Below are 17,456 nucleotides of genomic sequence, written 5' to 3'. Positions count from 1 at the left end.
CTGAGAAAACCAATGTTAATATTTGATACAGTAGCCTTTGTTTGTAATAACAGAGGTCAAACGTTTCCCGTAGTTGTTCACCAGGTTTGCACACACTGCAGGAGGGATTTTGGCCCACTCCTCGACACAGATCTTCTCTAGATCAGACAGGTTTCTGGGATGTCGATGAGAAACATGGAGTTTCAGCTCCCTCCAAACATTTTTTATTGGGTTTAGGTCTGGAGACTGGCTAGACCACTCCGTGGTTTTCCTGGCTGTGTACTTCGGGTCATTGTCATGTTGAAAGACCCAGTCATGATCCTTCTTCACTGCTCTGACTGAGGGAAAGAGGTTGTTCCCCCAAATCTCACAATACATGGCTGTGCTCATTCTCTCCTTAATACAGTGCAGTCATCCTGTCCCACATACAGAAAAACACCCCCAAAGCATGATGCTACCACTCCCATACTTCACAGTTAGGAATGGTGTTCTTAGGGTGATCGTTCGTCTTCCTCCGAACACGGTTGGTGGAATTATGATCACAAAACTTTCTCCCATGACTTCTCTGTATCATCCAAATGGTCTTTGGCAAACTTAACATGGGGCTTGACATGTGCTGATTTAAGCAGGGGAACCTTCCGTGCCATGCATGATTTCAAACCATGACGTCTTTGTGCATTACCAACAGTCACCTTGGAAACGGTGGTCCCAGCTCTTTTCAGGTCATTGACCAAGTCCTGTCGTGCAATCCTGGGCTGATTCCTCACCTTTCTAAGGATCATTGAGACCCCACGAAGTGATATCTTGCATGGGGCTCCACTCCGATTGAGATTGACAGTCATGTTTAGCTTCTTCCATTTTCTAATGATTGCTCCAACGCTGGACCTTTTTTCACCAGGCTGCTTTGCAATTTTTCCGTAGCCCTTTCCAGCCGTGTGGAGTTGTACAATGTTGTCTCTGGTGTCTTTGGACAGCTCTTTGGTCTTGGCCATGTTACAGGTTTGAGTCTTTTTGATTGTACGGGGTGGACAGGTGTCTTTATGCAGCTAACGACCTCACACAGGAGCATCTGATTCAGGATAATACATGGAGTGGAGGTGGACTTTTAAAGGCGGACTAACAGGTCTTTGAGGGTCAGAATTCTAGCTAATAGACAAGTGTTCTAATGCTTATTTGCTGCTGTATCACACAAAAAAATCGTTAAAAAAATCATACATTGTGATTTCTGGATTTTTCTTTTTAGATTATCTCTCTCACAGTGGATATGCACCTACAATGAAAATTTCAGACCCATCCATGATTTCTGAGTGGGAGAACTTGCAATATAGCAGGGTGTTCAAATACTTATGTATTTTCTTTACTGTATATTGGCGAAACGCAGAATCCTGTCCTTGTATCAAGGCTGCTAGACTGCCGGAAGATACAAAAAAGAAGTGCTACAGTAGAAAAAAAAAATGGAAAAAGCTAGGCTAGCTCTTAGCTTATCAGGTAAACACACTGCATCTGTTACTCCTTGTCATTCATGATTTGTAAGGCCAATGCGTAATGTTGCTAAACTTGCAGATAGGGGAACGCAAGTGATGACTGTACTGTTGGATCTAATTAAAACTCGTGTTTGGGGTTGTGTTGCCACGGACACACCAAAGAGTTTACGTTTTTTTTTTCCTGTAAAAAAAAATGAAGTCAACGGAGGGAGGAGGATAAAGCGAAAGGATGTCATAAATTATTCTACAGAGACGATTGGAAGACTGTCAACTTGTTGGATTAGGCGCATCTAAAGGGACAGACTGGGAACCAAAACTCCATCATCGGGTTTGAACTTGGAGTGTAAAATGTATGAAGTTTGGGCTGAATTTTAGAGCAGGCCTTGAGTAGACTACTGTGTGCTATTCATTTCTCTGCCAAAAGAGCACATCTATGGCCTCATCAATGTGAGCACCAGAGAAGTCAAACTCAAGCAATAAACAGACTGAGCCAAAAGGCATCCGTTGCCAAAATAATCACCGAGTGCAAGGCGAGGCTCATTTGGGTAGTGTGCTGGCTGGCCTTTGCACCTGCTTTTCATTTATTCAGATCTTCTGAATTAATTAGTCAAAACCTCAGTGATCTACTGCATCTACTTTTGCACTCAAATGTCACCATTTCAAACTCTGGCCTCAGAAAGGATTTCCTTTACAACACCGCCAGAACAAAGTCGTTCATTCAAGCCATATTTACCCTACATAGCTTTGGCTTTTACCACCTGGTAGGCGTCACAGACGTCAACAAATATTGTTGGCATATTAAAGAGCTAATATTAAAGAGTTTATATTTTTAAGACTGAAATATGACTTAGTATAAGTATTAATAAAATGTGGTGTCATCATTGACGATTTATTTTAGTTGGTTGAGGGATTCTGTTCTGACAATTACAGGGACCAGGACAAGCATGTTCTGTGGCCTATTCTGAGATTATATTACTGCTACATCAGCACATGCACATTATCATTAATGATTATTGTGCGGACAGTTTTTTGAAAAACAATACAAGTACAAACCTAACAAAATGTAAATACAGATCATTCCTAATATTCTGACGATATGGGTAGCGGCAAATTGGTGGTGCACATTGTACATTGGTAGAAGGGTTTTCCTGATTTTTTTTAAGGTAAGGGTGCGGATTGTACTTCAGGACGCATTATACTCGAGAAATGACGGTAAATGTGAGTGCGATTGGTTGTTTGTCTCTATGTGCTCTGCGATTGCCTGGCAACCAGTTCAGGTTGTACCCCCCCCCTCCTGCCCAAAGATAGCTGGGATAGGCTCCAGTACTCCTGCAACCCTTGTGAGGATAACCGGCTCAGAAAATGGATGGATGGATGTATTCATTTGTGCGGCTTTTTTGGCAGCATTGATGTAAAAGTTTTTTTTTTTTCCTTTTAGTCCACAAGCCATTTCTATTTTTTTATCCTCGATCAGAAACTTCACAAGTGACTCACACTGAGTTACAGAACAATTAGCGGTATGTGACAACCTAAATAGGTGGCGCTGACAGTCGTCGTCGTTATAAAAGCATATTCATTGTGCGGCAAACAGAAATTGTGACAGCAAAACAAAGCAGCCCACGAAGCCATCAGAGAAATACAAATGTTTATTGGAACCACATAATTGTACCATTTTCTCATTCTCGCAATTGATGTCAGAATGATCTGTTTAAAATGTTTTGTATTGTGGTCATTTTGTCATGTTATTCGCATTGAAAAAGGTTTTAGGGCCTCAAGATTCAATATTATTTTCCTGCCGGTGGCAATTATAACTGTCAGATTATCTTTCGACAGAATCATGTTTAATCAAAGGCGGAAAACCTTTTAAAACACTGAAGCGAACGCGCAGTTCTATCCACACTGCTGCACTCACTTGTGGGATTTCTTCCAGTCGGCCCCACTGGGTCCAGCTCCGCAGTCGTAGGCCTGGATAATAAATGTGTATTCCTTCTGGCTCTCGCAGTCCACATGGCCGCTGGCTCTCAGTACGCCTTCTCCCGAGGTGCGATTCAACACAACCGCCTCGAACGGAACGTCCTGACCATAAATCTTAAAGGCACAAATTTCCCCTAAAAAGACAAGGAACAGAAAAAAAATGAATGGAGGCGTGCTTTACTCTGCGAGGAGAGTCACAACGAAGCAGGGGACAATGTGAGAGTCAAGTATATATATTTTAGCCGATGCTGCAAGCATGAGTAAAAATCGCAATGATTAATTTTGGTATCCCATTCTACAAATGGCTCATTAAGACATGCTGAGGTACTGCTTTCACGAGTTCAGGGCAAATACAGTACGAGGCTGTTGTGACCGTAAACTTTGGCTACAATATCCAATCTGACCAAGTCAATCGGTGGCATAGAAGAAGAAGAATTTCCCTCCTGATAAGTCTGAGATGTCACAAGGTAAGAGGAAAACCTCTACCTTGTGGGTCAAGGCCATCAACAATACGAATGAAGTGAAAACATGAATAATGAACATTACTTGGCCTGAAATGTCAAAATGTAAAATTATATTAGAAAGGCTACATAGAGTACAGTATATCCAAAAGTGTATTTACGGAACCATATTGAAAGCATTTTTTTTCTCACTTGGGTAAATATTATGTAATTATGTGAGTAAGCATTATTGCCTTTGTAAGAGAGAATCATTAATACGGACCTTATTTTGGATGGATTTACGCTGTGCAAGGAGCTTGTGAGCAAGTGCGCCAAATGTATTTGTATTTAAAAGAGGGCAAATGCTGACATCATAAATATATTCCAAAATCAAAACCTTTCAGCTTCATGCCTAATATTATGGCAAGCTAGTTGAGCATTTATTCAAAATCCTTCTAACGCGCTGAATTCTCCATAGATTAGTAAACTCTTTGTCACGAAAACGCAACGCACAACATCTAGCGCTGCACGATTAGCACTAGTAGTGCGCAAGTGTCAACTAATGCACAGTTTGACCTCACTATTAACATGCGATTGTTCTAGTAGCGTGCATGAATATTATACAGTAGCGGAATATACTAGTGGGGCAAAAAATATCAAGACAGGACAGATACAGATACTTGTACAGATGAAGTACAGATTGGTTGTATTTAACTAAGTACAAAACATTTGCATGAAATTCCTCACAACTTTCCGACAGTTAGGTACATAAGACATTTAACATTTAAGCGCCATACAATATTAGTGAGTCGAGTATTTTTTTAAGGTATACTTAGTGTAAAAGTAAAAGGTTTAAGAACCACTGCTTTCAAGCATGTGCAGTAGAATACAGTACACCTTCCTTCCAAATACGCGGACATGTTTGCTAGCACTACATCTCACTGTCAACGCCATTTCAAGCATTTCCTCCCTGAGTTAGCTTTAGAATAGATTTTAAAGTTCTGCTACTGGTCTATAAATCACGAAATGATTTAGGTCCTGAAAACATGAAAGAAAGGCTTACAGAATGCAAACCCAGCAGAGCTCTGAGATCGACTGACTCAGGTCAAATAGTGGAGCGCAGAGTCCAAAGCAAACATGGTGAAGCAGCATTTGGCTATATTATGTTTCACACAAATGGAATAAGTTGCCAATAGAGGTGAGGTCAGCCCCAAGTGTGAATGTTTTTAAATCCAGGTTGAAAACTCTTCTTTTTTCCTCATGCTTTTTAAAATATACCCACTTTTTGATCAGAATACTTGCACTGTATGCGGGTTTTAATTTTGTTTGTCATTTTGATTGTTTTTATCCCGTTTTAAATGTTTTATCTCTGCTTTGCTTTGTTTAAGCTAACTAAATTTTAAAATACCATCCAGGTTTAAAGTGCAGCGATATTACAGCTTTCATGGCCATTTTGAAAAATGTTTGTTCCTCATATGCCCCTTTAAGGTGAGTTTACTGGCAGGTTGTAATATTAACACATAAGGGACACTGTCATCACCTGCATATAAACATATTCGCCCGGGAAAAGGAGCGCGTGTAAAAAATTTCTCTTCGGAACACCTGTAACGTCAACAAAGTTTGTGGATGGCTGTGAAAAGTGACTTCGGCGTCGCACTTTGTGGTTGGATGAAAATCCATTTTCTGCTCCATCCGTCGTCGCAAATATTTCTGGATTCAATTTTACAGCGGAACGCAATAGAGTTGCAGTATGCAGAGGAGGAGATATAGAGGACTGAATAAGTGGAAAATGTGTGGATGTATATGGAAATGGTGGAGAGATTTCATCTTGCCTCTTCGTGAGTCAGCAAGCATGTACTTATGCATACACACGCATACATTTTATTTCTTACCACTTAGCTTGGTTCTCAGCAGTCGCCCCCTGAGGGAACACTTCAAATTCACTCAGTGGAAATTTATGGATGAAAGCCAGTCTAATCTTTGGGCCAGTACATCATAAGGTAAAGGGTCGCTTTTTAAAGTAAACATTATAATGGTATTGTTTGCCCTACGGGATTGGGCTCACCACCAAGGAAACAAGCAAGCTAATGACGATAATGTAAAAAAAAATAAATAAATAGATGGCCCTCCAGAGAGCGGCCGTCTCTGGAAATGTCAAACTGTCATTTAAATTAGGCTAAATTGACAGTAAAAGTGAAAAAGGACATCGCTGATACAATTTATTACAAACAATGTTGTCAAAAGGAGCTGATCGATGTTTCTTACCATAGATAAGAGAAGGGACAGTGTTTTTGAGTGACGCGTATATTAGTTGAGGCATGCCCCACTATTTGAGGAAATTTACTTTGTTACCATTTTAAATATCAAATCAACAACAAAATAAACAAAAAGAGGGTTTACTGTACTGTGTTTCGGGCAGTGCAAGCAGACCAGAGTTCATCATTCGTGAAAATCGAACATGACATATCCTCCATGGGGATGATCTCACGCTAACATAAAGAAAACAAATTGACAGAGAAATAAAGCCTTGACTTTATACTATTGTTGGGAATGTATTTTCTCAATTAGTGACTCGCCTGTGGGACACCATCCACCGCATTAATCAGATTTTAGTAGTTAACAATGTGAGGTATCATTTCAAATCCAGAAAGTTATTCTGTGACTTCCAACTGTGAATGTGCTGTGCTGAAATAGCGCTCATGTGGAAAAACACCGAGGCCGAGTGTCGTTATCAAGCTAAAAAAGTGCAAAAGTGTTGAATGGAGCAGGGCACAATCTGTTAAGTGTTGTTAAAGATCTGCTTAAGGGTGCTGAGCCATCCAATTATTACTTTTTGAGTCATGATACATGTAAAAAAAAATAATAATAATTGTATGGCCTTGACTGAAGTCTCTGCTCTACCAAGTGACAGTCTACACTGAAACCTTGGTAGTGGTTTTCGTACGCCTTCGTCATTTTAGGATTCAGTAGTCAATTATCTTTTTCCCACTCAAATTTTGTCCCAGTTTTTCTACATCCTCTTAGTTTTCGTTGACTTAAAAATCATCTGTCCGGCCGTGTGACTCACACACAAAGACACACACAATCACGAAGTCTGTTCAGCAAACAGCTTCTTCATGAAGTCATCGAATTGTATAATATCTCGTTGGATGATTCATGTGAACTTAGCCTTTTCAATAGTTATTTATTTCAAACTTTTTTCTGTACGTTAAACTAAAGCTGCTTTCTTTAAAACAGGGTGTTTGTAACGGATTAAGAGGATTGACATTAGTTCCAATGGGAAATGCTGCCTTTGTTTTCGTAACATTTGGCTGCACACAACAACCTTTGAATGGATTCATCATGAAAACTTACTGTAATTTAAATTTACAATATACTTTATTCAGTCATTACTAGCATCGCTGAAACCAAAAAGTCTAATGTATACGTGTATTTATTTTAAATAAATCACAAGCTTGAATGTTAATAAGCACACGCGTGTCTGGCAGAGTATCAGACGGTCTTAAACTTTGATTCCTTCATTCTGTGAACTGAGTGCCCACTCACACCACATCTTCTCATTTAATTAATGACAGACTAGCACATCATCTGTCTCCCGACTGTCAGGATATATCGCAACTCTTGCTGATCACACGCCAACAAGGCACACACATTTTTACACATTTTACCTTCAGAAGGTTACATTTTTAATCTCCATGTGTTTGCTTGCTATCATCTTGATTACGTATTTGTGCAAATGGAAAAAAAAAGAAGGTTTATTTTTTTTTATGTTAGAGGGTGTATTCCGGTCTTTAATAATATTTAATAATTGTGTCGGTATTATACTGTAATTATCTGCCTACTTGTTACGACTAAAACAAAAATTCCATTGTATGTCTTGCAAATAACACACCGAAAACAGCCATCTTCCAATATGTTTGAGTCTCCTTTTTTGCGAGGGGGTGGATGATGCAAAGGAAGAGTAAAACCAAATGAGGGCTTTCTGCTAAGCCATCTGACTGTGGGCTTAAACAGGATTTTCTCTCTCATCTCAAGGTTTTGCCGAGGTGGCAATGAGGACATGACTGAAGCAAAGGATGTTCCAAAAAGTTATCTTTGGGTGGCTCTGGAGATTTTTGTCACTCTTGGACTTGTGCTTTGATCTGCTTACATCTCGACAGCAAATAAACACATAATGACATCGCCGTACGGCCAACGCTTTCAACTCTTCTGGGATGACCAAGATTGAAGATGTGTTCCCACCAAGATCAAGGACAGAAATAAATTTTTCTGTATGATTCGGGGGGAAATTAAGAAGTCCCTAATTGATTAATTAATGAATTTGCAGTTGAAACTGGTGTCTATTGTGGTACAGATGTTGTGGCAACTTTCGGCTCGTCCCGCCGGGGGTCACCACAACAAGTCACTTGCAAGATTTATTTGGCATTTTTTTACGCAGGATGTCTTTTATTTATTTTTCTTTATTTTTTTTAATCCGGGAGTGGCTGGATATTGGTCAGGAATCAAACCCGCGTCACCTCCACAAAAGGAAGCAATTCACTACCAGTGGAGCCAGAAAGATAACATAATTTGAGCTAAATTAAACGGTTGGCAAAAATATTTTCGCAAAATAATTGTATGACAATGTTTGGCTCACCCTATAGTGCACTACAACTTTAACAAGTGAACTTAATTTGACTTTCTCCCAACTTTTGAATCCACAATTCAACTGTTAAATGTTTCAGTACTTTTTTGCACGACTTGCTGTTCACTAACTAGGAACTGAATGGCAAAATTCACAAGTGGTGTTTGATCCTTTGACTGAAATTGCTGAGATTAAAATTGGTATTTAAACAGTCCTCTTCGTCAGGCTGTTCACATTTTGACATCCCGAGACAAAGATAATACTAGACAATTGACAGACTGTAAATTTGCCACTGCAAAGCTTCAACAGTCTGTGGCCACTGAGCTTATGGTGTCATCAGAATTTTGCACCAGGGAACGTCCTTGTCCAGCACACAGACTCACTTTAATACAATGTAATGCTATAATCATGACTACACAGAATTAAAAAGTTACAGCACATTCAGAAACAATGTTATGATCGAAGAGAGACATAGAATTGGACAGCCTTAGAAATTTTCACAGAACAAACTCCTGCTGTGAATTTGGTCATTTATAAAATAGTAAGATATACAAAATGTACACAGATTGAACAATTTGATGTGCATTCAAAAGTTTAGAATAGCTTGTGGGATGATTTATTTTTGTTTCAATTAATGCCCTATATTTTGTTACACATGCATCAAAAGAACAATTAATCATGACTGGCTTATTGATTAATGAACATGCCATTGTTGGGGAAGGTTTTAAATGGGTTGTAGCAGGTCATAAAAGACTGTGGGGGTCAGAGAATCTGGTTTTTTTGGAGGCTGGAGGGGGGGGGCAGGATGTATTTGTTCACAGGTGAAGATGTGAAAGGAAGGGAGACAGTTCTGGTCCACACAAACAGAAAACAATGATGACAAGTTACCCAAGGGTTGCATTTAAGAAAGGACGCCATTCCAGCTCAGATGACGCCCATGGAGTCTCCTTTTAAAAATGGCATATTGATCAACACCTTCTCATTTTTTTTCTTTTTCTAAATGTGCAAAAAAAAAATAAAAATAAAAGAAAGATGTTCATTTGTCATTAATTGGAATCTCTAAATTGGCCCTAGGTGTGATTGTGAGTGCGACTATTGTCTGTCTCCATGTGCCCTGGGATTGTCTGACAACCAGTTTAGGGTGTATCCTGCCTCCTGCCCAACGACAGCTGGGATAGCTTCCAGCACTCCCCCGACCCTTGTGAGGATAAGCGGCTCATAAACTGGACGGACGGATGGATGGATGGATGGATGGATGGATGGATGGATGATGCTGATGTGCTGTTCCCCTTAAAATACAATACTGGCATTTCATTTTTTCTTTGATAGAGAAAGACAGCGGTAATATTTCTGGTGGTGTAAGATAAAATGTCATTGAGAGCCATCCATTATGACCGTCCAGATAATGGACACATTTCAAAGTGACGCAAATAGATAAAGGACATAAAGACAGATTGACGATGTACTTGTGTATCAATTTTAGCAGTGACATCATGCTAGTATTCCTAAAGTGACCCAAAAACTACGTTTTTTCTTGACGTGAAAGGACAACCGTGCCATGGGTGTCGTGACAGCTCGAGAGTGAGATGTGGGAGCAATTCATCAGTCTCAGCTGGCTTAATTGCATTTGGGAGGTTTTCTGACCAACCGCTTGACCTCAGGGTGACAAAATGACACCTCACACAGAAGCGCGCATGCCAGCACACGCAGGTTATCTTTTCCCCTGAATCATGAAAACGTGACATGCCGCAAAAAAGAAACTCAATTCTGCTGATGTACGTTAAGGCACCGTGTAGACAGTTAACCTTTAAAAGAATCTTTAAAAAAAAAAAAAAATTGATATTCAAAAATCAAACTAGGCAGTAATGCCAGAATGCTGTCGTATTCCTGGTATGCAGCCTACATTAGTGGTTGGTGTTCCAACTATTTCTTTTATTATAAAAAACTTATTTCCAAACATATTGTTCCTGTGTCATAAATGTGGGACAAATTCACTGTCATTTGGCTGTGATTAGTTATCTGCAGTGTAATCACTTTAAAATTTATTAAAAAAAAAAATTAAGACGAATTTAGGAGATGCACTAGTTAAATTCAATCCCATGTAAATCATGAGATGCATTGTCACAAGTAATTGACTGATATACAACATAACAACAAAGCATCAAAACTGAAATGTCAGCAGTAAAGATATGTAAATGTCATTGAAGAGTGGCTTTTTACAACAATATTATTTTCCCTCTTTACAGGTTTCACAATATGTTTGGTTGTTGCCAGGAACAATTGATTCGTGTTTTGTCTGTTATTTCACTTTTCCTAAAGCTGAAAAGATATACGATATCTACTTTGAAGCCACTGTGCAAAATACAATGAGACAGCATGAAACGGGCTGTTGTTAACCAACAAAGTTGTATTCAGAATCGAGTCGAAAATGTAAGGCCCGGAAAAGCCACCAGTTGAAATAAATGTGACAATTTCTACTCAAAGGAGTGCTACAATATTCTGCAAATTACCAAAAGCTTGTTGATAGCTGCAAAAGGCATCTGCTTGAGGTGAAATTCACTAAATATTTGATTGAATATTAGAACAGGGGGTATGGAGTTGATAAAAATCAAAATGTTTGGATCCAATTCTTGGTTAAAAGTCATTGAAGATACAGTACTTTGCATAATTAGTCCTAATAGTGGTCCTTATGAGTGCCCAAATTTACCAGCCCCCCCGCCCACTTATCAGCCTGCACTTGGTCGATTTTTTTTCTTTTTTTCAAAAGGTCAAAGGTCAAAAAAACTTTATATTGTCCCAATACCTCATCTCATTTTCTCTTCTGGTGATTTTAATATTAAAAGTTATTCTACACATCGTAGCATGTTTGCTTTTTGGCTACAGCCGGCGGTTGCACCCCCTTTTCCGCACTCCCTGACTGAATCATGTGCACGCAGTCACTTGTGACACTCAAAGTGTCAGCACTTGACAGCTAAATGGCTTTTTGAGAAAGCAGAATTTGACAGGGGGAAGATGCGTGCGGGAGGGGAATTTTTACACACACACATGCACACAAACACATACATTCTGTACAGGCAACGTATAGTGCACAAAATAATTGTGCATTGGGGAAGCATCAGAGCCAGTGAACAGGAGAGAATATTTTTCAAGAGGCATTTATTTTCTCGTGTATCTTGTTATATTTACGGATTGCAGATTGACACAGATGTCAGAATATATTTTCATGACCTCTGTGAGCCCACAGGTTCTTTGTGAAGGAAAGGACCGAACTGGTGGCGTTGGGGAGGGTCCGCTGCACGCATGCATGCACAGACGCATACAAAGAGACAGCGTATGCTCTGTGGAGCCATTGACACAACACCATTTGTCAATCTCTTGTTTTTTTTTTGTTAATACAAAACTTTTCTGTCATGCACTAATGTTCGGGGGTCACTTAAAATCTAGTTGTTTTTGTAAAAGAAGAACATTTTTAGACTTTTTTTCTAATTTGTTGGATTTGATGTCATCCCAGTTAAGAAAAAAAAAATTCAATCCTAGTATTTCAAAATCAGAAGCCCTAGGTTCTGGGGAGGTTATCGACTAAGTGTAAACCACAATAACACCCCTATGCAATCCTGTCCAAGAAGCTTTTGAAAATGTCAAATTATTCAAATTACCTTTTGATTTTACAATGCTGTGATCATATACTTGTATTCCCTTTTTGTGATTTTATATACTGTATAGCTGAGAATGCATTTTAGATCATCAATCTCATCCATCCATCCATCCATCCATTTTCTATGCTGCTTATCCTCACGAGGGTCGCGGGGAGTGCCGGAGCCTATCTCAGCTGTCAACGTGCAGGAGGCGAGATACACCCTGAACTGGTCGCCAGGCAATCGCGGGCACATCGAGACAAACAGCCACACTCACAATCACACCGAGGGGCAATTTAGGGTGTCCAATTAATGTTGCGTGTTTTTGGGATGTGGGAGGAAACCAGAGTGCCTGGAGAAAACCCACGCAGGCAGGGGGAAAACATGCAAACTCCACACAGGCGGGTACAGGATTGAACCCGGGACCTCATAGCTGCGAGGCCAATGCTTTACCAGCTGCTCCACCATGCCGCCTCAGCAGTCTCACATGATGTTGAATTTAATATGTAGTCAATCCAAGTTGAAATGAATGGAGGTGTATTTTCAAATATGACAGGTGGAGACCTTATGCGTTCAAACGCACATTTATTTAAATGTATAAAACGGAACCGCTCAAGCTGTTATGTGATACAGCGGGGTGCTGGATTGTGGAGTGACACAACACGCAGCCTTCATCAAAAGGTGCATTTAGAGACATCTGAAGAGGAGTTAGTGAGCAATGCAATTGGGAGGATAACAAAATTACCAATGTGCCATCTCCCATTGATCTCTGCATGTGATTTAACGTTTGTCATAGCAGACCATCAGGCAATAACTCATGCACGGGTGTCTGTCATGTTTAATCATCTGCTAGGTCTTCAGCTTCAAGATTCCGTTATTTGAGCGGTGGGGGGGTTAAGTCAAAGACAGCCTCTCTGATGCAATTCATTTGGATTTGTTAGTATTATATCTAAATGCTTCAGCAACATCTACCTGAAGTGTCAAATCCTACTAAATATAGATTGTAAAACGCAAAAGAATCGTAAACTAAATACAGTGGGATACATTAGAGTTGAGTTCAGTTTTGAGAGTTTAATCGTGCGTGGTTGTAGTTGGTGGAGAGCAGATTAGTCAACTTTGTTGCTCCACACAGAAAATGCCTCGAAATACGGAATCACCTGAATTTAGCGCACGGTGATGTCATCGACTTCAACTCGACTTTTTACAAATTCCAAAAAAACAAATAAAACCTTAGTCATTTGACCCCGAGTGTACAGTATAACAAATGCAGATATTTTTTGAAGCAAGTTCCAATTACAAATTGGCAACAACTATGTAAAATAAATGTTTTAATGCAAATTTGAAATACGTTTTATCTTGGCATAACATTTTACAAATCACATTTTTGTTGATTTCTTTATCATTAATTGGACACTCTAAATTGCCCATTGGTGTGATTTGTCTGTCTTCATGTGCCCTGATATTGGCTGGCAACCATTGTGTACCTTGTGTATAATTGTGTACATTAGCAGGGTGTACCCCGCCTCCTGCTCCTTGACAGATGGGATAGGCTCCAGCACTCCCGCGACCCTCGTGAGGATAAGCGGCTAAGAAAATGGATGGATGGATGAATCTTTTTTATGATACATAATTAACAATTATTATTAATTAATCAATTACACCTAAACCATCCCATTTTCGCTAGAGTTTTAAAATATAATGGCAAAAAAACCCCACCAAAAATAAAATTCAATAGTAATATTTTTTCTATAGACGAAAGATGATCATAAATGTTCCTGTAACATATAACAGCGCAACCTGAGCGAGCGTGAGGTGGCAGAATCCTCACCTCGGAGTGACAATCCCTCCTGTGATAATGTTAAATGACACAGAAAGGTCAACTAAAGGTCGTGGAGGTCGGACGGGGAGGGGGTGGAGGGTGCTGGTCTTAGACTGATGCCGATGCGAAGAAAGCAAATATAGATGTTTCGTTCTTGGTGAACCCCTTAGTTTTTTGGTTCATTTTAAACAATTGAGAGAACAGACATGGGGGGTGGTTGACAAAAAGCGTAAAGAATAAGAGGGAAAACAATGCTAATTTAAAAAATAACAATTCAATTTTTTTTTTTAAATCATGGAAAAAAAGAATGTGGTGGTATTTCAATGAGGAATATTGATGCGCTCGTGCACACTGAGTTATGAACTTGGAACAAATCAACCATCTAATTCAAAGTACTAGTGTAGATACATACAATATATTTTCTGTAGAATATGCACAGCGGCTCAGATCGTTGGCCTCACAGTTCTGAGATCCCGGGTTCAATCCCAGACGTGCCTGTGTGGAGTTTGCATGTTCTCCCCGTGCCTGTGTGGGTTTTCGCCGGGCACCCTGATTTCCTCCCACATCTCAAAAACATGCAACATTAATTGGACACTCTAAATTGCCCGTTGGAGTGATTGTGAGTGCGGTTGTTCGTCTCTATGTGCCCTGCGATTGGCTGGCAACCAGTTCAGGGTGTACCCCGTCCCCTGCCCGCTGACAGCTGGGATAGGCTCCAGCAGTCCCCGCGACCGCTGTGAGGATAAGCGGCTAAGAAAATGGATGGATAGAATATGCATGCTTGCAAAAATTCTTACTGCCTGGTGGTTAGGCAAAAAATACATATTTCCAGTATCGACTAAGTCAAATTAACTTTAACGTTTTAATAATCTTGCAATGTTAAAATCACTGAAAATGATCAATCAGTACCGCTGGTGCTATCGTTGTGATGCGGATGTCATGAGCCACTGAAAGAAAGATTTGGGGGAGGAGAAAATAAAACATTTCAATGTGTCAATGTGTGATTTTTTTTTTCCCCCAGAAGTGGAAGAGTGTATGTAAGTATACGTTAGTTGGACCTTTGGACGCGGTTCTTTTCTGATGGCGCCTGATGGGCTCGCTGCCCTCATCCTTTACGCTTTCACTCATTTGAAGCTGCCTTTCAAAACTTCTGGAAATTGTGTAAAAGAAAACTTTTGCAGGAAGAGCCACAAACGTTCATTTCACTCGCGAGCATCTGTCAAATCTGGTGCGACCTCTGAAAAAGGGATGCAGCTGTGCACCGTGATTGGCCCCCAAAAACATTTAGGAAAAAAAAACCCAAACAGAACTAGACAGTGAAGAAAACAGTCATTTTATGAAGAGACCAATGAAATTGGGGGGTTTGTTTTGCAATATTGTTGTAAGTAACCAAGAAACACTACTTTACTTTCATCAACTTACATTATCTGAAGTTAACATATATCTGAATAAATGTTAGCAATAATATAATTTTTCACAATTATTGGCACCATATATCTTGGGTTATCTTCCACAAACAGGGACGTAGACTGCTATTTGACTAATTGATCTATTTTTTTTTTTTTACCTAACTGTGTGACCTTGCTGGAGGTTTGTACTATAATGAATCCGTTTTTAATACATCATTATAAACAAACGTGACCGAGCATGACTGCTACATGGCCCAAGAGGCATCCTCTTGCCCTCCTCTCGGGTCTCTTTATTTGGGCATGGTAGCCCATTCCCACACACAATTAACGAAGCCGGTCTGCTGTTTCAGGCTCTCAGTTATCTATCGTTGAGAGCCAGGCAAGCCTTCACTCCTTCACTAAATTACAGCCTGCTGAATGAGACATAAAGTGAGGTAATGTGCTGAAAATTAGCCAATTACGATCATTACACTGGCATAATTGACCCCAGAGACCCTTGTGCAGCAATATATATACTCTGGCTCCTGGGCCGTGTGCGCGTGTGTCTGTGTGTGTGTGTGTGTGTGTGTGCATGTTGGTGTTTCCGACCCGTAATTAGGTGCAGATTGGACCTGGAGGATGGACTGTAGTTCACATAATAGCAAAACTCTACCAGCTGCAGAGCAACCTTTTTCTAGTGGCGATTTGCCGAGTTTTCTTTTTTCATACTACGGAAATGGAAAAATAAGAAAAGTGGATTTAAGAGGTTAGATAAGGACAACGGAATGTCGTTTACAAAAGACAATAAAATGAAGGCAAACACATGGAGATGTAGTAAAAATCAGTCATGGTTTACATCTGTTTTTCATTTGTATTTTAATTCAAAATATTATACAGGATACCTGTCAAAATAATACGAAGAGTTACTGAAGCTATTCCATTTACAGTAGGAACACGATTAACAAGTGATTGACATCACAAGCCACCTATTTTTCATTTTCGACTCAAAAGATGTGATCTCAAAACCAAAGCGATGCAATGCCGTCATCTACAGGGATCTGGTAGTCATTACAGTTGTTTGCAAACCCGAATTCCATCGACAAACTTCCACACGTAAAAACCATATGCCGTTGGCCGGGTTGAATTCCAGTTGACAAATATGAACGTCCATGGCAGTCGTTAAGTGAACGATATGAATATTCACGAAGGCCTCCTCAGAGTCGTACACATTATAACTTTTGTTCTCTTGCAGTTTTGGCATTTTTCAAACCTAAAGGTGTCACCCACATGATCCCCACAAACTTCCTTCAACAAATACCGGCGACATAAAATGCGTATCCATGCACGCGTGGTATGAATTGTTGAAGGCTTCAATGGCCCCCTTGTTTTGTCCTCATTTATCTTGGCTTTTCCTCTCTATCTTTCAATCTCTATTTCTGCAAAATTGATGTTAATCTCAAGGTCTCTCCATCTGAAGCATTACCGTTTTGTCCTTTTTCCTTTCTATCTTTCAATCTGTATTTCTGCAAAATTGAAGTTAATCTCAAGGTCTCTCTATCTGATGCATTACTGTTTTGTCTTTTTCACCTTGACAAGGAACAGTAAGACATCCATCAGACGGGAAAATTGCTGTGCACGGGCTCTATCACGCTGTTTCATCATGTTGCGTTGACTGCTTCCATTAGCCTGACATTGATCAGTTTATTATCAATCTGGATTACGAACATGGTTCACTGAATACCGAATAAGTGTGAGTTTCTACGTGATTGTTTTGCAGGGACCACAAATCTAATGCGGAAGCTTTGTTTTTAGGAGACATTTGGGGACTCGTCTTTCTAAACAGCAAAGTAGTCTGTGTCATTAGGCTTTCGATGACTTTGTTTTTTTACTTTAAAGTACTTCTGAAATACTGTGAACTTCAAAGAGGGCATGTCAATTTCCGTAATGAAAAAAAAGTGAATTTCAAGTGCAATTATTACCAACTGTGCCAGAACTGACTGAAATTATTATAAAATGGTACCATATACATTTTCTTGAGCAAAAAAGAAAAAACAAAACTGAAATGCTAACCATTTAGACCCAATATGTACTTTAAATAGGACAGGCAAGACTA

At 39.7% G+C, this 17,456-nt stretch overlaps 1 protein-coding gene across 1 annotated transcript in view; it reads right to left on the bottom strand.

Moving 5' to 3' along the window:
* The window catches only part of clstn2a (calsyntenin 2a), a 138,583-nt gene that overhangs the window by 46,579 nt on the left and 74,548 nt on the right, over nt 1-17,456 (bottom strand). The window contains exon 3 of the mRNA XM_061840138.1: nt 3,376-3,571. Coding sequence (XP_061696122.1) covers nt 3,376-3,571 — 196 coding nt within the window. The remainder of the gene's footprint in view (nt 1-3,375; nt 3,572-17,456) is intronic.

This window comes from Syngnathoides biaculeatus, chromosome 13, assembly GCF_019802595.1.
Source record: "Syngnathoides biaculeatus isolate LvHL_M chromosome 13, ASM1980259v1, whole genome shotgun sequence".
In the NCBI taxonomy this organism is placed as follows: domain Eukaryota; kingdom Metazoa; phylum Chordata; class Actinopteri; order Syngnathiformes; family Syngnathidae; genus Syngnathoides; species Syngnathoides biaculeatus.
Note: the sequence above shows the minus strand (reverse complement) of the source record. Positions and strands in the feature narration are given on the sequence as shown.